This window comes from Physeter macrocephalus, chromosome 19 (genome assembly GCF_002837175.3).
Source record: "Physeter macrocephalus isolate SW-GA chromosome 19, ASM283717v5, whole genome shotgun sequence".
Lineage (NCBI taxonomy): Eukaryota > Metazoa > Chordata > Mammalia > Artiodactyla > Physeteridae > Physeter > Physeter macrocephalus.
In genome coordinates, this window is record NC_041232.1 from 7,323,949 (window position 1) to 7,348,420 (window position 24,472).

General features: G+C 46.6%; 1 protein-coding gene across 1 annotated transcript in view; it reads right to left on the minus strand.

Moving 5' to 3' along the window:
* Window positions 1-9,921: 9,921 nt before the first annotated feature.
* Window positions 9,922-24,472, minus strand: part of SEZ6L (seizure related 6 homolog like) — an 86,606-nt gene continuing 72,055 nt past the window's right edge. The window contains exons 13-17 of the mRNA XM_007101929.2: window positions 19,889-20,083; window positions 16,153-16,185; window positions 14,268-14,382; window positions 12,834-12,936; window positions 9,922-9,951 (exon numbers count right to left, since the gene is read on the minus strand). Of these exons, the coding sequence (XP_007101991.1) occupies window positions 9,922-9,951; window positions 12,834-12,936; window positions 14,268-14,382; window positions 16,153-16,185; window positions 19,889-20,083 (476 nt within the window). The remainder of the gene's footprint in view (window positions 9,952-12,833; window positions 12,937-14,267; window positions 14,383-16,152; window positions 16,186-19,888; window positions 20,084-24,472) is intronic.

Consider the following 24,472-nt stretch of genomic DNA (forward strand, 5'->3'; position numbering starts at 1 on the left):
CACGAACCCGTGTCCCCTGCATCGGCAGGCGGATTCTCAACCACTGCGCCACCAGGGAAGCCCTACAGTCTTAAATATGGCAACAAAACCCTCCATTTCTCTCCATTTCTGTGCTAAGCATTTTATGTGTATTATCTCATTTCATTCTCATTAATAACTAGACAGCGTGGCTGTTATTATCACCAGTCCCATTTTACAGATGAGGAAACTGAGGCCACTGGCTTAAGTCTCAGGGCTATTAAGTGGTAGAGCCAGGGCTGTCTGCCTAGAGCCCTCATTCTTTACTGTCAGGCCTGTCTCTATTCCTCTTCTGAAAGGAACAGGAGACAGAAAGTGAGGCTCAGTAGAAAGGAGCATCTGCTTCATGATTTCTGGTGAGCAGGGAAATTAGAGGGACGAAAAGGGGAGTAGACTTTAAACAGGAGGAAGGCTCTTCCACATAAATGTAGGAGTTTGCACATACTGGGGTATGGGCAGAATTGACAGGAAGCAACAAATCATGGCCCCCAAAGCACAGCCTGCCTGGCCCTAGGGACACGGGAATGAGCAGAGTTCAGAAATGCAGCATCTGATGTGTAGCGAAAGCATCCGGTGCAAGGAATTACGGTTTTGTAAATTTGGTTTGCTTTTCTGAAGTCGCTAACACACCGTGTCAGTTTGCCCTGCAGTGGGCACCAGTTGATGGATGTGTCACGTCCTTTGGAACGGGGGTTCTTAGCCTGGGGGTGGGAGCGAGCTCTGGTTCTCCTGCATCTGGATGTAGCTTTCCTGGTGGGCGCTCTCCAGAAGCAGACCCTGAGTTAAGATGCCACTAAAAGTGGTTGTTTGGGAGATGATACCAGGAAGCACCAAAGGACAGTGGGTAAGTAACCCTCAGAAGGGAAGGAAGACCATAAAAAAGTCTTATTATTGTTATTGAGCACTGGGAACTCGGGACAGCACAGAACATACCTCACAGTTGTTCCTCCCAAGGGAAGTAAGAGCTGGGATAGTAATCCCTCAACTCCACCCCTCATTGGCTGAGAACTGCTCCCAGGTATATCCCTCTAGCGCGTCCAGATGCCCTGTAAGCCACGTAGAGTATTTAATTCTTACCTGTGGGTCTTGACATTCGGTATACGAGTTATTACTAAATCTAGAATTGTCGGTACGCTACACAAATACTACAAATTTTCAGGGGTATATAGATGCTTTGTGAATATGACTGCAGGTGTGTGTTTGGGGGGAGAGGCACCTACACAAGACATATTTTCTCAAGTACCCGACATACAAATAATAGTCCATTAGTAATATACCTCTTAGTTTCAAGCACCAGAAACCCAGCTCAAATTGGCTTTATCCCAAAGAGAAGTTTTGGTTCATATGATTGCAAAGGCAAGAGGAAGTGGGTCTGACTTGGATCCAAGAGCCTCAACAACGTCACCAGGAACCTCTTTTTTTCCATTTCTGGGATTTGTTTTTCTTGGTCTTTCATTTACAGCCAGGCTTGTCCCACGTGACAGCAAGATGGCTGCCGGCAGGTCCTGGCATCCCTCCAGCAGCCTGGCAACTCCCACGCAGAGTAAGCCTGTTTCCCATTGGCCCAGATAGGGTCACGTGACCATCTCTGAGCTAATTCTGGAATCTCTGATTGGCCAGACTGTGGTCACGTGCTCAGAGTCAGGCAGTAGGGTGGCTCCACCCAAGCACGTGGACTGAGATCCCCTCTCTCTCGTGGTTCTCCAAAGTAAAATGAAGGAGCTGTTACTAAAAGAAGGCAGCCTAGATTTCCATTACAACCAGCATGTGGAGTGCCCGCCACAAAAATGGCACCTTCCTTTTGGAAAATGTTGGGATGTAGACCAAAATATACCAGGGTCTTCCTACATGATTTGGGGATAAAAGTATGGTTCTTGCAACGTAATTTGATGAAATCATTTTGATTATATAAACCGCTCAGAGAATCCTCCAGTAGAAAATAGTTGAAATTCAGGAAGGAGGGACTCTGGGGGGGCTGGGGGGGGAACTGAGGCAGAGTGGATAAATATCCACTGTAGAGAAGAGGTCCAGGTAGAAGAGCCTCCCTGCAGGTGGGATCCCGAAGTACCGTGGGTTAGAGCCCGACTGATAAGAAAAAAGCGGGATTCTGGAACTGCTGGCAAAGCCTTTCAGATAAATAAGCACAATGGTTCCCTACTGATTGTCCTTGGCATTCTTTTTAGCTTTTGACACAACACATTCCGCTGCAATAAACAACCTTGTACAAACATCGTCTCCCCGGTGCCTTGTATTTCTGTGGGATAAGTGGAATAAATTATGATGTCGCACACCATGGGCTATAACTCAGCTTTAACATAATGAGCTGGAGCTTTGTGCAATGACCTGGTGAGATGTCCGGGATAGATATGTCCCCGCTTTCTCTGTCTCGATTAAAAAAAAGCAAGGTGCAGAATTTTTTCTTTTTCTGAGGAAAACTAAAAACTTTGTGTTTTTTATGAGCAAGGGGAATGGTGTGGAAGGACACCCATCAAACAGTGAATATTAATATTTTAAGGACGTGGGACTAGAGGGCTTGAAAAGGTGATGATTAGCTTGCTTACTAGTCCAGTGGGCTATTTTTCTACACGTATATATTTCACACGCAATCAAACAAAAATGTAAAGAGGAAGCCTGCCTTCTAAGAAGGTTGAAGATTGGCCTGCAGGTTGGGGGTTAGGGAACATTGAAAAGGCATATATTGCTTTTATAGAAGAGGGAGGTAGGGTTGGTAGATAAAATGCCCAGTTAAATTTGGATTTCACATAAAGGACAAATGAATTTTAGCATAAGTATATCCCAAACATTGCACTCTCCCGCTGGCCCAGCCTGGGTCATGTGACCATCTCTGAACTAATCATGGAACCTCTGATTGGCCAGAGGGTAGTCAGGTGCCCATTGGGTCAGAACTTATACTACAGATTTACACATATTTTTCAAAATCTGATTTTCAAATTTAACTGGGTGTCCTATAGTTTTATTTTCTAAATGTGGCAGCCCTGTGTGGAAAGAAGTAAGCTGTCTGGGTAGGGGGTGGGGGTAGTGTGCAGGGGGCCCCAGCTCTGTAAGTGGGAGAGCACTGAAGTTTGGAGAGGGAGAGAGATTACAACAGGAGCCCAGGAATGTGAGACTCTTGAGGGCAGAATTGGGGAAAGAGAATTTTAAGGAAGTTTCCTTGGGTGATGTGCCTCTCACTCAGTTCCCTTGAGAGACCATCAGTAAAAATTCGATTCTTTTAAGTCTTCTGTGGACTTAAGAGTGGTTGAGGCCTACACTGTGTGAGCCCCTGGTCCAAGGTGAGCCCATTTTTTAACCATAACACCTTCTGCCTGGATCTATTTCATGGGCAAGGAGGAAGTACCAATGATGTTCGTTTCTCTTTCTCTGTCAAGAGTCAAGGGCAGTCCACTCATCCTCCAAACTGAAAACTGTTGTATCAGAAACAATCCATTTCATCAGATGACTTTGTCCAAAGCGAATAACCCTTGTGAGGCAGTGAAGTGTGGCTGAGGCTGCCATCTGGTGGTTGAAAGGGACTCAGACGCTGGCAACCTCGGCCGTACCTTGGGCTTCCCTGTTTGGTTGATATTCATTTCTTCACATATATTTAAGAATACCTATATGTGCCAGGCAACCATGTTGTAAACAGTAGTATTAATAGCATTGTTTTAAAATGGGAATTTTTTAGTTGAGTGCAAATAAAAACTTATACTGGAAATGTAAGGAAATAAAAAGTAGGTCTTTAAAACTTGTAAGCCATGAAATTCATGTCGGAACTACTTTTCCTATCCTACGCCATCTTTTAGGGTAGAGGGTTAGGAAATCTTGGACAGAGTTATAACATGGAGAGAGAAAGAGTGGGGAGCACAGGGAGGAGAAAGGAGGGAGGGCGAGAAACTTGGAAGGGGAGGTTGGTGGGGGCACAAGAGCTGAAAAGTTGATAGAACTTTCCAGAAAGTGGCATTCATACCTTATCTTTGCTTTTAGATTCCACTTTGGTGAAATATTTCCTCTGTTTATACTGTTGCAGAACATACAGAACCATCACCTGTATTTATGGAGCTGGTTTCATGCATTATTATGCTTTACACTAGGGACAGGTAGGTTGATGTTGGTGCCATCAGCGGGCCAGGGTTTTCTATCCACTTAGTGTCCATTCTTAGTGGCTTGCTTTTGTCCTCACGCTGGACTCTTCCATTGCAAGATGAACACTCAAGTCCTGAAGTATCATGACTGGGTTCAGAAAGGAGAAAAGGGGGCTGGTGCTGTAGCAGCTGTGTCTGTCCCCTTTTATCATCAGGAAAGCAAACACTTTTTTAGGGCAACCCTCACTCTCCACCAACACACACACACACACACACATACACAGAGCCAACTTCAGCTAATGCCTGTTGACCAGAATGGGTCAGAAGATCAACCCTAACAGCAAGGGAGGCTGGGGAACTGGGTAACAGGATTGTCATAATTGAAACCAGCCATGACCCATTGTTGGAAGATGGGTTCATGGCTGCTCTGAACAAAATTAGGGTTCCATTAGCAGAGAGAAGAGAAACAGATATTGGATATTGTCTGCCCCAACATTCCATCACTTTTAGGACAGTTAGTAACTTTTCCTTCCTCTTTTATGCAGGGATTTAGAAACCCCATAGCGAGGAGCTTCACAGTGACATAGGTGACTCCTCCCTATTGGGGTCCCTCACTCCAATACGCTGCTAATCGTTGATGGAGTCAAGATTCAAACCCAGAGTTCCAGCTCCTCACTACTGCTGAACACAGCCAAACACCTCCCAGGACAAAACCGACTGAGGCAGAGTCCCTGAGCTCAGGGCGTCCACAGGATCAGAGCCTGCTTGGGTTCTGGGTGCCCCGGGAGGAAGCAGAACTGCTCAGGCATTCCTACCCAGGACATCGACCAGGAGCCAGACCTCCTGGGTCCCCTTCCCGCATGGATGAGCTTTGTGGACTTGGGCAAGTGACTTAGCCTCTCTGAGCCTCAGACGCCACATCTGTAAGAGGAGAATGATAATAATTTTACTGACAGGAGTAAATGAGATATTAAAGGGCATCAAATAACTAGGAAATCTAAAACTATTCTAAAAGGGAAAGTGTGTTTAAAATGTAGAAAACAAAACAAAAAGAACTAGCAAGCAGCCAAGGAACGCCAGCTACTAACTATTACCATGATTGTTATGATTATTACTATGCTATCCTGGCAGGGATCTCTTCGGTCACTGCTTTATTGTTCTCCCTCTCCTGGCCCAGGGCTGCCCATTCTGATCAGTTTGTCTGAAGCACATTTACTAGTGCAGGTGGGTTCATGGTCTCGGGAAGCTCTGTCTGTCCACTATTGCTCTAAACTTGTAGGCAGCCAGGCCTGGGAAACAGAATCTTGGTTTCCGAAAGCATCCCGGGCACCCTCTGCCTTTCCGTCTTCTTTCTTCACCTTGTCTGTCCTTCCTCGGAATCTCCTCCGTTCCAGAACTGATTTTGAGTGACAGGCCCATGGATGATTCAGCCCCACCCTGGTCCTGCCAGCGGCCCCGCCCCACTGGTGAAACTTCTCCCCAGGAAACCTACCAGAAGCCCCACCCCTTCATTTTATAACGGAAGACGATTGGATAGCTGCAGGGAAGGAGCACGCCCCACGTCCACCCAGGATGCTGCCCTACGCGCCTCCCCCACCCCGTTCTCCATTTACTGAGTTGTCCCAGAGATGATAAGGCGAACTTGGAGCCCCCTTCCCCCTGATCCTTGAAAATTACCTAAATTTTGGATTGGATTCCCCACGTGGCCACCAGAGGGAGCATTAAACACAAAGTCCAGTCCTATCCCTCCCCTCCCTACCTACGTGCGGTTTGCCCCCTTCAGCCTCTCTGCCCCCCTCCCACCCTGCAACCCCCTCTCTCCACCCTCCAGCCACACTGGCTGTCCCTCAAAGGGGACAAGCTCCCACTGGCTTCCCTTCCTGGACCGCCCACCCCTAACCACAGCCACACCTGGCTCACGCCTGTACTTGTCATTCCTGGCTCGTATCCTTGCTGTGGTCATCTATCAGGATTTTTCTACTTTCTTCTGGGTGCCACCTGGAAGATTGCTTTCTTTGTCAAATGGAGACAGGCCAGTGATGGCTAATTGTATGTGTCAATTTGACCGGGCTAAGGGATGACCAGATAGCTGGCCAGACATTATTTTCAGGTGTGTCTATGAGGGTGTTTCCCAAAGAGATTAGCATTTGACTTGGGAACTGAGTAGAGTAAAGATCATCACCCTCACCAAGGCAGATGGGCATCTTTCCAACCCACGGAGGGCCTGAAGAGAACAAAAGGCGGAGGATGGAGAATTTGCTGTCTGCTTGAGCTGGAGCATCTCTGCTCTCCTGTCCTCGGACACTGATGCTCCTGGTATGTCCTGCATGGTGGTATGTGATGATGGCAGTGGACATGTCTTGTTCCAAACATTCCCCAAATGTTCCTGGAACCATTCCCGAGTCAGCAGTCCTGTCTTGGCATTCAAAGTCTCAGTAGGTGTCATCCCAGCCGAATCCCCAGAAACTGGAAACATTCCACTCAGTGCCAGCCTGGAGCGTTTGTAACAAAAACCCCATAGCTTTGACTCTTTTTCATTTCTTTTATTAGCATCAATATATACAAAGTGGAAAATGACTTCATTTCATTATTCTAGCTTAGAAAGTTTGTTTTGCGTTTAATTCTATTTGGGCATAAAATGGAAATGAAAACTTCCCAGGAGAAAGCCTACCTTTGGGGGTTCCGAACAACTCAATAAAACGTGACCTCAAATGACCCAGAGACCTCAAAAACATAGGGAAGTCATACCCTTTGGATTGACCAAAAGAAAGGTCATTTTTGCCCAAGGCTCACGCTCAGCCTACATCTACCCACGTATTTGCCCAGTCCCGTCCGTCTGCTTATACAACCATTTGGATCACGTAGCCACTTTGTCTCCTGCTGGGCTGTCTGGCAGTTTCCAAAGCTATCAGCCTGAGGTTCTGCAGGCTCTCCAAGGAGCTGGCTTCAAAAGATCATTTTTAAAGCATGTCCGTGGAACTAAATAAGGATGGCCATCAAGTAGCAACCAGAATACTTATGTTGGCTAAATCATTCTACCCTCTACCACCAAAAAAAGCAGAAAGATGAGTCCCAAGCTGAAGAGGGTTGAGTGTGTGCATTTTGAAAGCACAGGATGGTAGCTGGCAGATACAGCTTATACGAATTAGCATGTAATACGCACCATCACATGCATTCTTTGAAGCTCGAAATCTCTGTAAACGTATTTCCCCGATGTTTTACCAAGAGTAGCTTGTAGGAAGGTTCAGTCTGTTCTCAAGTTTGAGATTGTATCCTGTCAAAAATATTTAATCCCAGCGGGTTTTAACATTGAGCATATTAAAAACAGACATGACATGAGCTGAAATGAGATGGCTGGTAAATTTTTGGCACGATTATTATGATTTGTTTTACCTTTACATATTACAAAGACACATTCAGGTATTTCAAAAAGAAAAATAGACACCAACCTGTCTTGTCAATCACACTGTACATTGTCAAGCTTGCCTGATCCACCTTTTGACTAAAACAAACTTTTAAAACATGGTCACCGGTGCTGTATGACTAGGACAGAACTAAGACATTGGAATCCTGGAAAACAAAGAAAAATCAACACCTCTCTACCCCATCCAACAGCCAATAAGAACTCCTGGGCCATGGCCTGGCCAGTTTTAGGGAACAGGGTTAGAATAAAGATTTTATATTTTGTCAGTCTTTATGAAAGGCAAATATTTAGTGTTCACGTAACCACAGTATGTTCTAAAATTACATATCATTAATAGAGTTCTTCATTCTGGATGACCCAGGGTTAGGATTAGAATCAGCATCAAATAGATATAAAAGCAAAGATTTGATTCTGCTTTCAAAAAAAAAGTTTGCATTATTTGCGTTGCTGGTCTTTCTCCAGACATGACATTGCTCACTAATGGTCTGGAACATTTCTCCTCTGGTTCTTTCATAAAATGGGGTGGGCTTTGGGCAGCTGGAAAGCAGCCTTTTATGATCTCTTGCTGTGCATCGTGAATGCATGCTTGAAGGAGCAGATGTGCAGGATTCTTTTCTGGCAGAAGGAAAATATTTGGGCCTCAGACGCCCCCAAGATTGAGGTCCACGGTCCCGGCTGGGAGGAGGTGATGTGTGTGTGTTGTGTGTGTGTGTGTGTGTGTGTGTGTGTGCAAAGTCAACTGCCATATTCTGTTTCAGATGTTTCCTAAGCAAGCTACCAAAACATGGACTCCCAGCTATTCTCCCAAAGGCATGGCAGCCAGAAAGGTCTTGTTTGAAAACCAGCTGATTTAAAACAATTCTAGAGAGCATGGGAAGGCCCCAAAGAGTACCCCAAAAGCCACTGGGCCGGTGTGCCTCTCTGAGCCACTGGCTGACACTAGGGAGATGAATTAGCCTCACATGCACTTTTCCTTCCAACCATCCTCACCCCTTGCCTTCTCTTTACACCTATATTTAGAAAAGAATCTTCCAGATAATCACACACTCACCAGTCCTACGGGGCTGAGGTGAAAGGACTCTGATAAAATACCAGGATGCGGGATTAATGAGATGCTAAGAGTTCCTTTACTGGCCTAAAATTCCTCCTTCTCTCCTCACTGGAGTTCAAATCGTGGGATGTGGATGCCGTCGTGGCTTTAAGCCCCCCGTTCCTGTTCCTCGGCACCTCTACGGTCAAGCATTCACGCCACCATCCAACACCCGGGCAGAGCTTCAGAGAATAGAAAAGTAGTTTCTTCTCATAGGACCCTCCCTCCCTCCAAAATTCTTGATTGCAAGTGTATTCTGAAGGTGCCACCTTTTAGAGCGACAGTGCACTTGAGTCTCCCCTATTTTGAGGGCTCTGGCGGTGCAGCACCCCGGGAGGGAAACAGAGCTCACCCCTAGATTTCTCCCCTGCAACCCAAAGCCTCTTAACACCATGGGCGGTGCTGTTCACGCCTGCAAAGAGTACGGATCTATCAGCACAGCTTGAGGGTGGCCTTGTTGAACAAGGTGATCGATTCTGGCCCTTGGAGCATAAATTACCTGCTCTTTCATCGTTGAAAGAGTGTCACGGAAAAGAACATTTTATTCTCTCGATTCCCTTAGCCAGCTTTCCCCCTCAACCACTTCTTCACTGGAACTCTCATCTTCTCTGAAAACTTTCCTTTGTCATCTGTCACCTTTATAGAAAGAGAACATTTTCTTAGTTTGCCAGCATCCAGCGAGGCCAGGGTGGTGAAAGAGAATGTTTACGTAACACCTTTGCTGCCTTCAGAGGGGCCATGGGAGGGAGGGGACGGGGCAGGTTCTTTTAGAAGCTGGCGAAATTGGAAGGGAGAAAACAGACTGGTTTTGGAGTAGTGCTGTTTAAGTCTCCGTGCTAAATTTCAACCCAAGTTAATCCAACAAGAAATACCCTTTCTAACCTAATCTTGGGACTTAAGATTTGTACGAAAAACACCATGGGCATGGATCCTGAAGATGCATGCAATTTGATGCAGCCGTAGCATGGCATTGCTGATAGAAGAAACAGCCTGTTGCTGTTTTGTTTTTTTTTTCCCTTTTCCCTCTACTGCTGTGTTTGCTATTTTACAGGTCCTCCAACTGCCTTCAGGATTGAGGCTGTACCGCAAATTTGGCTGCAGCTGCAATACATCCAACCACACCTATTTCGATTTTAAATATAATAAATACAGTGAAGAAAACAGAAAGTCTTCAGTAAAGAGTCTAAAGAAAAGACAGCCGACACTCTGGGCTTTCCATCAAATGCCACATGGTCTCTGGACGAATTTCTCGAGGAGGTTGTAGTTGAGTTTGTATCTGTAAGTTCCCTTCTCACGTGGAGCTCTCTCTAGATGGAAACTTCATACTCTCTGGTTTCCTGTGAGAGAGAGAAGCACAGATCTGTTGACCCCTTGTGTGGTAGGGTGACCCATGAATCGTCCTGGATCTTCACCCTTCTCTGTATCCAAGATATTGGACATAGGACTTTGCAGTGCTCTTTACTCTAACCTTGACTTGCTTTTACCAATGGGTTACGGGAAAGTGGGTCATAAGAGGGGCTTGAAAAGTGCCTGTGTGTTTCTGCTGCTGGTGTCCTGCCCTTCTGCCTTCACCATGAGTAGAGCATGCCTTGAAGGCCTTTAGCACCAGCAAGAAGATGAGAGTCACGGACAGCAGAGCTGAGTCATCAGCCAACCACAGATGGGTGAGTGAGCACTGCCAAACCAGGACTACCACCCAGCTGAAACTAGCGGAAAACACTGTCCCATGGACCGATGAGCAAATTAACGCCTGTTACTTTGAGCGACTGAGTCTGGGATTGTTACTCAGCATTATCATAGTGCTAGGTGACTGATACACATACGAGTAAGTCTTAATAAGGTCTAGTTTCTAAGGTGCTATTTTTCATCAGCTTGACCTTCTCTGAGGATTCAGAAACAAGCTATACACAATGTAAAATAACATATGACCTTGTCTAACCAGTGCCATATCTAAAATGACCACAACCTGTAGGCAGCAACCAGTTCAATTTCTCCAATACTCATGGAGTGTGTGTAATATACTCCAGGCCCCCAGGGCAGAGGAGTAAGGAGATATAAGAAGTCATAGGCTCAGCCCCATGTCACTGTCACATGCTTTTTTAAAAAATTTTTTATAAATTTATTTATGTTTTATTTATTTTTTGGCTGCGTTGGGTCTTCCCGCTGAGTGTGGGCCCCCTCCAGCTGCGGGGAGGGAGGGCCACTCCCCGCCGCCGTGGGTGGGCCTCTCGCTGCGGTGGCCTCTCCTGCTGCGGAGCACAGGCTCCAGGCGCGCGGGCCCCAGCAGTTGTGGCGTGCGGGCGCAGTAATTATGGCTCGCGGGCTCCAGAGCGCAGGCTCGGCTGCCGCGGCGCACGGGCCCAGCCGCTCCGCGGCACGTGGGATCCTCCTGGAGCAGGGACCGAACCTGCGTCCCCTGCACTGGCAGGCGGACTCCCAACCACTGCGCCACCAGGAAAGCCCTGTCACATGCTTTAGTGGAGGTCTACAGTTCCCACTGGGGCAACACAGATAAGCAATTCTGTCTGTGCTTCATGGTAGATGGAAGTTTGGGGGACAGAGGCTCCAAGGTGGTCTTCATCATCCCCAACCTCCTGGTATTCACATTCCTTGTATGATCCCTTCCCCTTAACTGCATGCAGAACCTATGATTTGCTTCTAAGCAACAGAATACAGCAAAGGTGCTAGGATGTCACTTCCATGTTTATACTTTGTAGGATTGTGACCTCTCTCTCTCTCTCTCTCTCGCTGACTCTGAAAAAGCAAGCTGCCATGTTGTGAGTTGTTCTGTGGAGAGGGACATACAGAAAGGAACTGAGGTTGACAGCATGCAAGAAACTGAGCCCCTTAGTCCAATGACCTGCAAGAAACTGGATGCTATCAACAGTCACGTGAGCTTGGAAGTGGATCCTTCCCCAGTCAAGCCGCAGATGAGACTGCAGCCTTGACTGACACCTTGATTGTAGCCTGTGAGTCCTGGAGCAGAGGACCTACATAAGCTGTGCCTGGACTCCTGACCTACAGAATCTATGGGGTAATAAATGTGTGTCCTTTAGGCTCCTAAATTTGCAAAAATATTGTTACACATCAGTTGATAACCAACAGGAGGTCAGAGTAAGCAGGACTGATGGAAGGTTAGCACGGACAAGGAACAAGTCAAGTTTATGCCCCCAATATTGGGAGATGATTGTACATCACCACACAGTGAATTTGAAGGGTTGTGGTTTTGCAAACTCATGACCAGCCTTCTTGTTCTTCACACATGCCCCTGGGCCTTTGCATGTGCTCTCCTGTCTTCCTGGCATCTTCTTCAGCCACCTTATATGACTCAGCTTTCTCAAAGATGAGATGAGATGGCCTTCTCCCATCACATCATACACTCATAGCACCCTGTCCAATTTCTTTCATGGCCCTTAAAAATTATGGTTGGCCCTTAAAAATTACGGTTTGTTGCAGTCAAGATATTCACTGGCATATTTGATTGTTTGAGGTTCAAGGAGAGGCAAGAGAGTCTAACAGAGTTTGCATCCTGGCTGCAGGTTGTGTGTTCTGGCTGTGTGCAATCTTGACCAAATCGTTTTTCCTCTCCCTGAACCTCAATGTCCTCATCAGTCAATCAGAAATAACTAGAGAATCCATCACAAAGAGTTACAAGGATTCAAGGGGATTATGCATTTAAGGTGCCTGGCCCATAATATTACTATTGCCATTACTACTACTACTACTACTACTATTGATATCTGTCTCCTTTGTGAGATTATAAGCTCATTAACGGAAGAACTGTGTCTATTTGGTTCAGCTGTGTCCCTAGTACCAACACAGGCTGCTGCTCAAACGTGTGGGGATGGCGCACACTGCCATTCAACAAGGAATGTAGTTTAATAAGATGCTGGGAATGCGGCCCACGGCCACCAGGCCACCGCTGGGCTCTGACCCATCTCAGCTGTCTCTCCATGGGTCTCTGGTGCAGCCCCTTCTTTCTGTGACCATTCTGCTAAGAACAAACAGAGTTACAGGCTTGTCATCAGTTCCTAGAATGAGCTGAGTTCTCCAGCAGTTACCTCAATAGGGGTCTTGGCGGGGATGAGACAGGACGACCACTGGCCATGCCTTTCTGCCAGCAGCATCGTGAGCAAAAGGAAATTGAACCTCCCGTTTTGATGTCAATGGATTCAGAGCAAAGAGGGAGGCACCAGCGAGAGAAGAGAGACCCACTCACCCCTGTCTCATAAATGGGGTTGTCGAACTCGGTTTCCACGGTGATCTGGCTGTAGGGGTGGGAGTACATCAGGGGCAGGCGGAGGTTGGAGTAATAGCGGCATCTGGAGAAGAGACGGTGAAGGGAAGAGAAGTTACTTTTTCTGGACGAGGAGATACCTTACAGTCCCACAGGGGAACGGTGGGTGCTACTTCCTGAGCATGGGCACCTCCGTGGATAACAAGGAGGATGTGTGGAGACGGCCTCTTGTAGGTGAGAATCCGAGTGGGGTAAAAGCTGAAATCATAATCGCTCTCAATTTCTAACCCGGTCAGGAATCCTTAAAGCCCCGGACCTCCCCTTACTGGAGCTTAATGTGTTTTCTCCTGTAAGATGATACAAGCCCCTCTTTAATGCAAAGAGCAAGCGCAATAATAATGAGCATTTATTAAGCATATACTGTGTTGCCTCAGAGCAGCCTTCCCTGACCACCTATTTGGATCTGGTCTCTGTTCCCACACCCTCTTTCCTTTATTGTGTTTATTATAGTGTGTGATAATGTGTGTATTTCTCCTCTCCCCCTTCCAGACTGGGAGCGCCACAGGGACCATTTAGGGTAGGCAAATGCCTTCCTCAGGGCCTTTGCACAATGCTGCTTCTCTGCCTGGAATTCTCCTCTCCCAGATATCTGCATAGTTTACTCATTGTTGCTTTCAAGCTCTTACTCAAATGTGATTTCTCACTGGGGCATCTTCTACCCCTCCCCCACTTAAAATGCAACCACTGCCTCACCCCAGCTCCCTTTTTCTCCCTGCATTTTTCACCTTCTAATGTACTACTTACTTTTATATTATACTTTACTTATTGCCTCTCTTCCCCCATTAGAACCTGTGCCCCACACGTCAACGATTTCTTTTTGTTTTGTTCACGACGATGGTCTTAGAGCCCAGAAAATGGCCTGGTACAGAGTCGGTGCTCAATAATTGTGAAATTGAACGAATTAGTAAATATGCTAGCCATACATGAATATCTTCCTTCCTTATTAAAGGCACGTTCTGTGATCCCTGACACCTGGGACAATGACATTAGACTGTCAATACATACATGTTGAATAAGTGAGGGAATGAATGAGTGAATGAAGGAACGAATGAGCCAGTGTGCCTGGCAATAGGAAATGTCTCTCTCCCCCATTAAACATGAGCTCTGTGAGGTCAGGAGAGTGTCTGTCTGATTTGTTGCCGCATGCTCAGCCCTCCTACCATGAAGGGTGGGCAGGCGCACGATCTATATATTTCTCAGAGTTGAACTGAACCACACACCATCCCTTCAATCACACAAATGCCACTGTCCCCAAGAGTGGAGACCCTGAGGCTCAGGGTCCAGTGACGCGCCCAGCCCCCCAGCACGCTGGTCGCTGAGTGGGTGAGAGCCCCACTCCCACCCGAAGCCCCATACCTGGTGATGTAAATGTAGGCTCCTCCCAGCAGTAAGGAGATGATAAGGACTGGAACGAAGATAGCCAGTGCCACGTTTCCCCCTTCCAAAGACGTCTCGGCTGCCGCTTCTGCTACTAAACGCACAAGCCAGTGAGGGCACCTGGCTCCCAGGGGAGTACCCGCCCTCCCAGCCCTGCGCCCACTCCAAGACCTAATGTCACAGAGCCAGCCACTGGAGAACCATCTCCAGAAGGGAGAAGAGGCAGAGAGTAAAGGAAATGGTGCTGGTTCTTGGCAACAGAGCCCCAGACCCATTCTTGGATGGGGTGGTCATCGGTTGAAATCTGGTTAAAATCCAATTCCAGGGAAGACTTGGAGAAAATCCCCAACGTGCTAACTGGAAAGGCAGATTTGCTGGACAGTCCATGGAGAAGACAGAGTTGTGTCTAGACTGGCAGGTCCCTCCCAGACCTGCTCAATCAGACCCTCCAGCAGAGGGCGCTGGGCAGCTGGGTCAGTGCTGGGTACCTGCACACCCCATGACACCCTAACCGTGAAGACACAGTTTTCATCCTCAGAGGCCACGGCTGCACACTCTCAGGCAACCCTCTCAGCCTCACCTGGAGCCTCCCTCTACCTCCCAGTGGTTAGCAGAAATCACAAGAACTATGATGATTATTGTGGAGGTGGAGGCGGGGAAGGGGGCGTTTCCCGAGCAAGGCTTGAAGGCAGACTCCACATCACTTCTGGACGCATTTTCCTCTGCCGTTCTCCACAGCCACGTCTAACAGAGCTCGGCATTACGCAAATCTGCAATCCGTTAACCACCACTCCTTGGGTCTGAAAACAATCTTAATACCCATGATAAATGTGCGAGCCCAGAACATTACGATGGCATCACACCCTCTGAGCAACCCAGGCCTTTGAGATGTTCTCATGGTTCACTGGCCGGTGCAAGACAGCAAAGGAAGGGCCTGCATAGAGCCTAACACCATAAATGCCCTTTTTCTTCTAGTGGAGTGACTACTACATGCTCCCCACAACATACACATATATTTGAGCTCCGGCTCTGTCTGCTTGGATTAAAATGTCATCTGTTGCAGAAGAGAGCAACTAATGACATGTAATTTCCACTGCCCCAGATTCTGAGTGAACAGTTTATTGTCAGAAAGATAAGTGGCTCCAAAAATAATTTAAAAAACTGTCCAACTGGTTAAAACTTTTTTTTTTAACAAAACAAAATGTTATTTTTTTCCTGACATGACAGCCCAGTGAGTGGTTTTGTACCAAACTGAACGAAGGTTATACAGAATGCAGAACATTTTACGTGTGGGATGCATTGAAAAGGGAAGATAAAACAAAATCCTGGATCACTTTTAGCATCTGTTCCACATTAATAAATCTCACTTGGTAATTTCTAACAAGAACAGAAAACAAGGGGGATCCAGGGACAGCTATTTTGGGGAAGAAAAAGACGGAGGGGAAAACAGACCTCAGAGCATCCCCTGGGGAAGATCTTTCCCTCCTGAAACCAGGAGCTTGCTCAGCATGAAAGGTGAGGCATCTCTGGATTTAGCTCTCCCAAATAGCACCACATGGCTGAAAAGTTTTACAAGGGGGTATGTGTTTCTCAGGCACGTGAACTCCCAGATGTTTTTACCTCGTCATCATGAACAGAACGGGCGTCAAATCTCTTTCAGGTCATAGTTAGGACTATAAGTTGCAAACTCAATGATTTTTTTTTTTGTTTACAATGTCATTTTTTTTGAAATTATCTTCAGCAGTGTGAAGGCAGAATTTTTGCTTAATTTTCTGTTAAGTGCCTGGATAAGGATCTCCAAGGACCTTCCCTTGATTTCTGCTATTAGCTTGGTTTATGGGATTTTTTTCTTCATGGGACTCACCTTCTAAAGCATGTTCAAAGCTGTCTTGATTAACTGAAAGAGAAATTGGAGCATTGGTCAATGTCAAGTGCATTCACTCTGTTTGCATGAAGCCCCCCCAAATTAGGTGCAAAAGTCCATTCCATGCTTTGCTGTAGTGCTGTGGTTTTGTTTGTTTATTTTTTAAAATCTTAGGCTACTGGAATTAGTGGAAATGCCTCATTCCCTTCCTAAGTTCCTGAGAGAAGATGAGACAGATATGAAAGAAAAAGGACAATAATTACTGAATACTCACCGTATGTCAGATACTGGGCATCAAGAGCTTTATATATATTTGCTCACTTAACACTCACAACAATCTCATTAGGTAGATACTATTCTCATCCCCATTTAACAGATGAGCAAACAGAGGTTCAGAGAAGTGAAGTGATTTCTCTGACACCACACAGCTCCTAAGTGATGGAGGCAGGATTTGAACTTGCTTGGCTTTCTTGGGCCTTTGCTCTTAACTACATAGTCCTGGTCTCTTCAGTGTTTTTGTGTCGGACCAAGGCTGATGAATGGTAAGGGGCAAGACAAAATTCCAAATCTGAAATCCTGAGCCCAGCCAGAGGTGAAACTGTTTTCCTGCTTTGAAATATACATTTATATGAACCTTTCTAATTTCACTTTTATTCCATATTGATTTGGAATATAGGATTTTTATTCCATATTTTCATTCCTTCATTGCCATAGGCTGGAACTCTCTGGAGTTGATTTATTCCCCTGGATTCCCTGTACAACTTCTCTGGAAGTTCAGGATGATGGGGGCTGGTGTCTTCACGCTTTGGCATCCAAGTCATCACGATAGCTGAGCACAAAAATATACCCACAGGGACGGGGTTCAGGGATGCAAAACCCCCAGAGTGAAGGGCTTCGATGGAAAGATTGCATGATAAGGTTGCGGGAGGAGCTGGCCCCCAAAGGCCCAGCAATAGCCGTGTCTTACATAATATGGAGATTTCCTAGTTAGAGCTTTGGTCAAAGTGACTCTCTGACTTTCATCGTTATCATGTGACGATAACAAAACCAGCCGACAAAAAAGCTAACCGACTGCAGACATCTCTGGAGCCAGGGCATTAGGAAAATGGAAAGATTAAGGCAGATGCTTCCTACCCAACCAAGACATGAATGGGACCTTGATTGCATGTCTGGGAGGGTACGAGCTTCCATGAAATCTTAGAAATGGAAGGAAATGTTGAACCTCTGAGTGTGATCAGTGGGCCCCGGGGGCACGTGCTAAGAGGCAGCTTCCTGGGCCCTTTCCTGGACCTGCCAGGGCAGCGTCCTTGGAACCTAGGGCCCCTGAGTCCCAGGGGGTGGCCTCACACGGGTGCTCTGTCATTTCTCCAACTCCAGACCACAAACGATGGACCCCACTCTTTTGGGGAAGAGGAAGTGATTTATTATTTCATTACAGCATTGGCAGTGTGGGTCACAGGAGTGGAAATGGAGAGGAGAGAAAAGGGCAATGGTCTCCCAAGACAATGTCTTTCCTGCTAGACGATCTGTCGTACCTGAGGGGCCAGGACTGCCTCACCTGGTGGGGTTTCAAAGGCAGGGAATTTATTTATTTATTTATTTATTTATTTTTTTGGCTGCATTGGGTCTTTGTTGCTGTGCGCGGGCTTTCTCTAGTTGCGGCGAGCGGGAGCTACTCTTTGTTGCGGTGCACAGGCTTCTCGTTGCGGTGGCTTCTCTTGTCGTGGAGCACGGGCTCTGGGCGCACGGGCTTCAGTAGTTGCAGCATGCGGGCTTAGCAGTTGTGGCTCGCGGGCTCTAGAGTGCCGGCTCAGTAGTTGTGGCGCGCGGGCTTAGCTGCTCCGCGGCATGCGGGATCTTCCCGGACCAGGGCTTGAACACGTGTCCTCTGCATTGGCAGGTGGATTCTTAACCACTGCACCACCAGGGAAGCCCGGGAATTTATAATTAGCAGAAGTGGGTTCAAATCCTAGATTTGTCTTGTACCAGTTGCGTGGTTTGGGGTAAGTCACTTAACCTCTGTGAGCCTCTCTGTCCACATTTGTGAAATGGGTATGACGGCTCACCTATCTCAGAGTATGGTCATGAAGCTTCAATGAGGTGATGCAGGGAAAATCTTTTTTTATACGTACAATTCACATAACATAAAATTAACCATTTTAATTCAGTGTCCAATTCAGGGGCATTTAGTACATTCACAATGTTCTGCAAGCATCACCTCTATCTAGTTCTAAAACATTTTCATCATCTCAAAAGGAGATTCAGTATCAATTAAGCAGTTACTCTTCCCTCCCCAGCAGCCCCTGGGGAGCTCTAATCTGAGTTCCATCTCTATGGATTTACCTATTCTGGATATTTCATTCGAATTGAATCATACAACATGTGACCTTTTGTGTCTGGCTTCTTTCACTGAGCATAACCTTTTCAAGGTTCATGTTTTAGCATTCCTTTTTACGGCTGAACAATATTCCCTTATATGAACATGCCACATTCTGCTTATCCATTCACCAGCTGATGGACATTTGGGTTGTTTCCATCTTTTGTGAATAATGCTGCTACGATCATTTGTACAAGTGTTGGTTTGAATACCTGTTTTCAATTACTTTGTGCCTATACCCAGGAGGAGAAATTCTGGCCGGGAACATATTTTTAAGCCTTAACGCTGAACTTCATGAACGAGCATTGGGGGATCCGCTGAAGTTACGGGTTCCCAAGTAGAAATGTAAAACTGCATGTTTCGGTTCCCCCGGGGGAGAGAATTCAGAGCTTTCTGCCTGATTCTCTAAAGGGTATTAACACCATAAAAGGTTAAATCCACTTGCCTGAAGCGTTGAACATACTTACGATATGATTATGAATTTCACACCTCAAAGACGCGGATAAATGGATCCAAATCTCACTAGGTGTGCCGTAACTTAATTTCAACGATGAGTGGTTCACTGATTCTAAAATACACTTCCCCCGCTTTTCACCATCTCTGAGATGGGGGCGTGTCTTACAATCACTGGGGTATTACAATCGCTGCCACCAGGTGGCGCTCAAGATGCCTGTGCTTGTGCAATCATCAGCCCAGGACCATCAGTACCCGGAGGATAGGTGTGAGCATCTTGGGAGAACGCCCAGAGGCGACAGGGGAACACCCATCACCCTTGGGAACCAAGTGGTTGTGAGAAGGGGGTGCAGGAGGCGGGAAACGTTTCAGCCACGCTGTCCAAGCAGGAGTCAAAAGCAGGCTGCCTCTCCTTTATGATAAAAACCTAAGCTCTTGGGCTTCCCTGGTGACGCAGTGGTTGAGAGTCCGCCTGCCGATGCAGGGGACACGGGTTCGTGCCCCAGTCCGGGAAGATCCCCCATGCCGCGGAGCGGCTGGGCCCGTGCGCCATGGCCGCTGAGCCTGCGCGTCCGGAGTCTGTGCTCCGCGATGGGAGAGGCCACAACAGTGAGAGGCCCGCGTAACGCAAAACAACAACAACAACAACAACAACAAAAAACACCTAAGCTCTTTTAGTAAGTAAAAACAAAAATGCTAAGCAAGGAGAAGGCACCGTGTCATAGTTTAATTGGCAGCCATGTCCTTTCTCAACAGTGCAGAAAATAATGGTGGTGTCTTAGATTTAGTGAAACACAGTAGCCTGGCTTTTTAGAGCAAGTTTAGAATTGCTGCAAGTCAGTCTTTACATCTCTGGGTCCCTCATTCCCCGGGACTCCGGGGGTGGGGAGGCGGTGGTTTCTTTACCTTTACAGACGGGCAGTGGCCCATTCCAGTGGGATGGCTGTCCCAGGATGCATCGAATGGTCACTTCGCCCATGAGCTCGAAGCCCTCATAGCACATGAAGGTGAGGGACTCTCCTGGCAGGTAGAGTCGTTTGTACAGGATTTGGTACCCATTTTCAGGTAACCCTGGGTTGTCACATGCCAGGGACTCCTCCGCTGAAATGCAAGCCAAAAGGAGCTCTGATGAGACGATGTAAATCTCTGGGGACTCCTACTCAGAGCCTGTGTGATCTGAGGCCAGTCTCTCCAGCATCATTTCTCTGCATCCCCACCTTGCACTGAACTGTTGCCCACTCCTCAAACTCACCTTTCCCTCTCCCACCTCTGGGCATGGGTTACACATGGGCACAGTAGGATATACTAAGCTGTGGAATCTGGGTTAAAAATCTGGGTTCTGCTACTTACTAGCTGTGTGACCTCCAGCAAGGGCCACAACCTCTCTGAGCCTCAGTTTCCTCATCAGTAAAATGGCAATAAAAGCAGTACCTATCTCACAGGCACTTGGAAGATTAAACAAGGTAATGTGTGCAAATGCTTAGCACGCCCTTGAAATGTAAGTACTCAGTAAATAATGGACGGTGGTGTCGCTAAATTATGAAATATTCCTCCTGCTTCTCACCTTATACCTCACCTGCCCACACAGCCTGGATAAGTCTTGTTTTTCAATACTCAGTCCTCCTATCTCCTCCTTCAGGAAGCCTTCCCTGATGCCCCCTACCCCTAATTGAGTCACTAATCTCTCCGGCTCTTCCTCCACCATAGCATTGCATACACTGTATTCTATTTAATTTTTTACTATCAGTCTCCCTCACTGGACATGAGCCTGTTAAGGCATGCTGGAAGCTCAGGGCCTGGTATACAGTAGGAACATAAATGACCCTAACATATACAGTAGGAGCATCATAAATGACACCTGCTAGCTTAAGACTTATTGGAGAGTTGAACCTGACAGTTTAACCCATTCCAGGGCCAGCGTGTGATCTAGTTCCTTTTCAGCACCTGGATGGACTGGAAAGCCAGCAAAAACTGCTGTGCACACAAGACTACACATCCTGAAACATTAAAAATTCTTATTATTAAAAAATTTAAACTGGGTAAAATCTACATAATATAAAATTTACCATCTTAACCATTTTAAGTATACAGTTCAGTAGTGTCAAATACACTCCCATTGTTGTACAATCAATCTCCAGAACTCTTTATCTTCCCAAATGGAAACTCTGTCCCCATTAAACACTAACTCCCCATCTCCCCTCCCAACCAGCCCTTGGCAACCACCATCCTACTTTCTGTCTCTATGAATTTGGCTGCTCTAGGGACCTCATGTAAGTGGAATCATCCAGTATTTGTCTTTTTGCGACTGGCTTATTACACTGAGCATAATATCCTCAAGGGTCATCCGTGTTGTAGCTTGTGTCAGAATTTCCTTCCTTTTTAAGGCTGAATCATATTCCATTGTATGGCTGGACAAACATTTTATTTATTCATCCATCCATCAATGGACACTTGAATGGCTTCCCCTTTCGGCTCTTGTGAATAATGCTGCTATGAACATGGGTGTGCAAATACCTCTTTGAGACCCTGCCTTCAATTCTGTGGGTAGATACCCAGAAGTGGGATTTCTGGACCATACAGTAATCCTACATGTAACTTTCTGAGGAACCACCATCCCGTTTTCTACAGTGGCAGCACCATTTTACATTCCCACAAACAGAGAACAAGGGGTTTTCTACGCCAAATCCTGAAACATTTTGTTCCTTCTGGATCTTGCTTTGCTGTACAAAGACCCAAGTCTTTACATATCACAGCTGCACCTGCCATACATGTTTCAGAGAAACCAGCTTCTGTCCACAGCTTCCAATACTCACTTGATTAGTGAAACTCGGAAGAGATGACATGCTGTCTCTTTTACCTGAAGGATTCCTGTAACATCTGAGTGATTTTTACAACTTTCTAGTGTAATCCCCCAGCTTGCCATCATCCTGACTCTGCATGCCCTCGGTTTAGAACGTGGAACAGGTGGGTCTTTTATTATTTCATACCTGGTGATTCCACTGCACTTGGAGAAGAGGCAGGGTCTCCAGATTGGGCTATTAGGGCTTTGCCCATCTGCTTCCTGCCTCCCTCTCAAATGGTTCCTCACTTCACATCGAACTAGTCACATTTTGCCAGATGGGTTACTCTGTTTCACCCCTTTGTGTTTTGCCTATGCTGTTCCCTCTGTCTGAGATGCCCTTCCCCTTCCTATCTAAAGGAGACTCTCATAAATACACTACCATGCGTAAAACAGATAGCTAGTGGGAACCTGCTGTATAGCACAGGGAGATCAGCTCGGTGCTTTGTGATGACCTAGAGGGGTGCAATGGGAGGTGGGGTGGGAGGGAGGTCCAAGCGGGAGGGGATATGCGTATACATGTAGCTGATTCACTTCATGGTACAGCAGAAACTGGCACAACATTGTAAAGCAATTTTACTCCAATAAAAAAAAATAAAGGAGAGTGCAGTGGAAAGGCTAAGACAGCCCTTAATAATCTTCACCTGCTGGTATTAACGCTCTTTGCAGCTCTGTGTAGCAGGACCTGTGACTCACTTCCAACCAATAAAGTATCAATACAGCAAAGACGAAGGGCTGTCACTTCCGTGAGGATGTTATATAAGACTGTAGTTCTGTCTTGCTAGCAGACTCTCCACTGTCTTTGGAGTAGGAGCTCCAAAGCTTGGAAATGGATCCTTCCCCCGATTGAGCCTTCAGGTGAGACTCCAGCCCCAGGTCTCTCTTATGAGAGATCCTGAACCAAAGGACCCAGTTAAGCTGTTCCCAGACTCCAGACCCATAGAAACTGTAAGATAATAAATGGGGGTTGTTTCAAGCATCTTATTTTACAAGGCAGATCTCAAGAATTCCCCCAAGGAGCCAGATCTGTCCCCAGCAGCATGAATTCCCCTGTCCTTGGAACCCTGTTCTATAACCTTCACAGACCTCCATCACAGCTTCAGAATCTTTTATGGCACTGTTTGATTCTCACCTTGCCCACTCACTCCCAGGCTGGACACTCATCTTATGTTCATGCCAGGAACTTCAGTGCCTAGCACCTTGCCTGGATCACAGGAAGCATTCATTCATTCATTGGGTCAATGAATGTTTATTGAACACCTATTATGTGCCAACACATAAGTAGCGCTGACGACACAGAGGTGAATAAAACAGATATAACCCCTCGCCCCACGGAAATTGTGGATGGCACATAGTATAACAGAAGTCCCAACTAGACCCTATTTCTCTGTGAATTTGACCAACACATGGGCTCTACTTAGCTTGTGCAAATCAGGGTATTTCATGTAATAATCTAAATTTCTGGCTTCTTCTGAAACATTGGAAGATAAGACAATACTGGGTTCACATAACTACATGGCAATGATTGTGACCTGGAGCCCAAGCACTCAACTCACATGGCGTTGAGTAGAAGCTGTCCCCCTTTGATAAGAAATATGTTCCCCAGTTAGCCACAATCCTTACCACTCCCTATTGTTCTACACATGGTACCTGCCTGACATTTAGGAAGGCATTTTAATGTATCACCTTTCCAAGGAACAAATGAATGAATGACTATGTTTTAGTGACAGTAATCACCACTAATGAGGAATTGGGGCTTTCATCTCTTTGAATGGGCGGGTCGATAGGGACATGGCTTAGAAGGTTCCTAAGGTTCCTAGGGTTCCAACCTCTTGAGGTTGAAAGATTTTTTTCTTTGTAATTCAATAGCAGCCTTCATCAGGGGTGAAGAACTGTTTTCCTCCCATACCTGCAATCCAGGAAGCCAGCCTGTAGAAAGGGACTTGCTGGGTCGCTGGGCGGCTAGGGGTGCATCTTGCACGACAATGCAGATGCACCTTGGCAGGCGCTCGTGCTTTTATTCAGAAAACATTTAGCAAGTGTTTACTGCATGCCAGACAACGCACCCAGCGGTGGGGCCAGAAGGCGAATCAGACACCATTCCTGCCCTCCAGAGACTGTGGTCTCAATGCTTTAAGCGGGCAAACAAATGTAACTGGACAATTAAACAAAAAGAGATGGCAGTTGCTGTCAGAGAGGAAGCTCAAAAGAGTAAGGGGCACCTGGAGGAGACCCCCTAAGTCAGCGGGGGCAGGGCTGTTAGAGCAGCTGAGAGAGGCAGAGATATTGACTAGCATTCCCTTCAGTTCAGACTCCCAGAAATGAGGCACCAGGTGGTTCAGCTGATGCTTGACCAAAGCTAACCCCTCCACTAAACCAGGGTCATCTCTATGGTTGAAGTTCACCCACGGGCACTTGAGAACAGCCAGTGTTACCATGTCTGCGCCCCCGGTCAAACCACAATGCCTTCCTTCAATCAATCACGGGAACCCTTAAAGACAGCATTGTATTATGCGTCCATGGAGGACACGTAGAAGGACTGGTAAGGTATCATTAACCTTGCAGAGTGTGCCTGGGGTATGAGCCGTAGGAAGGGAAAATTTTCCTTTTACATTTTATAGTCCTATATAGCATATTGATGTATCGTTTTA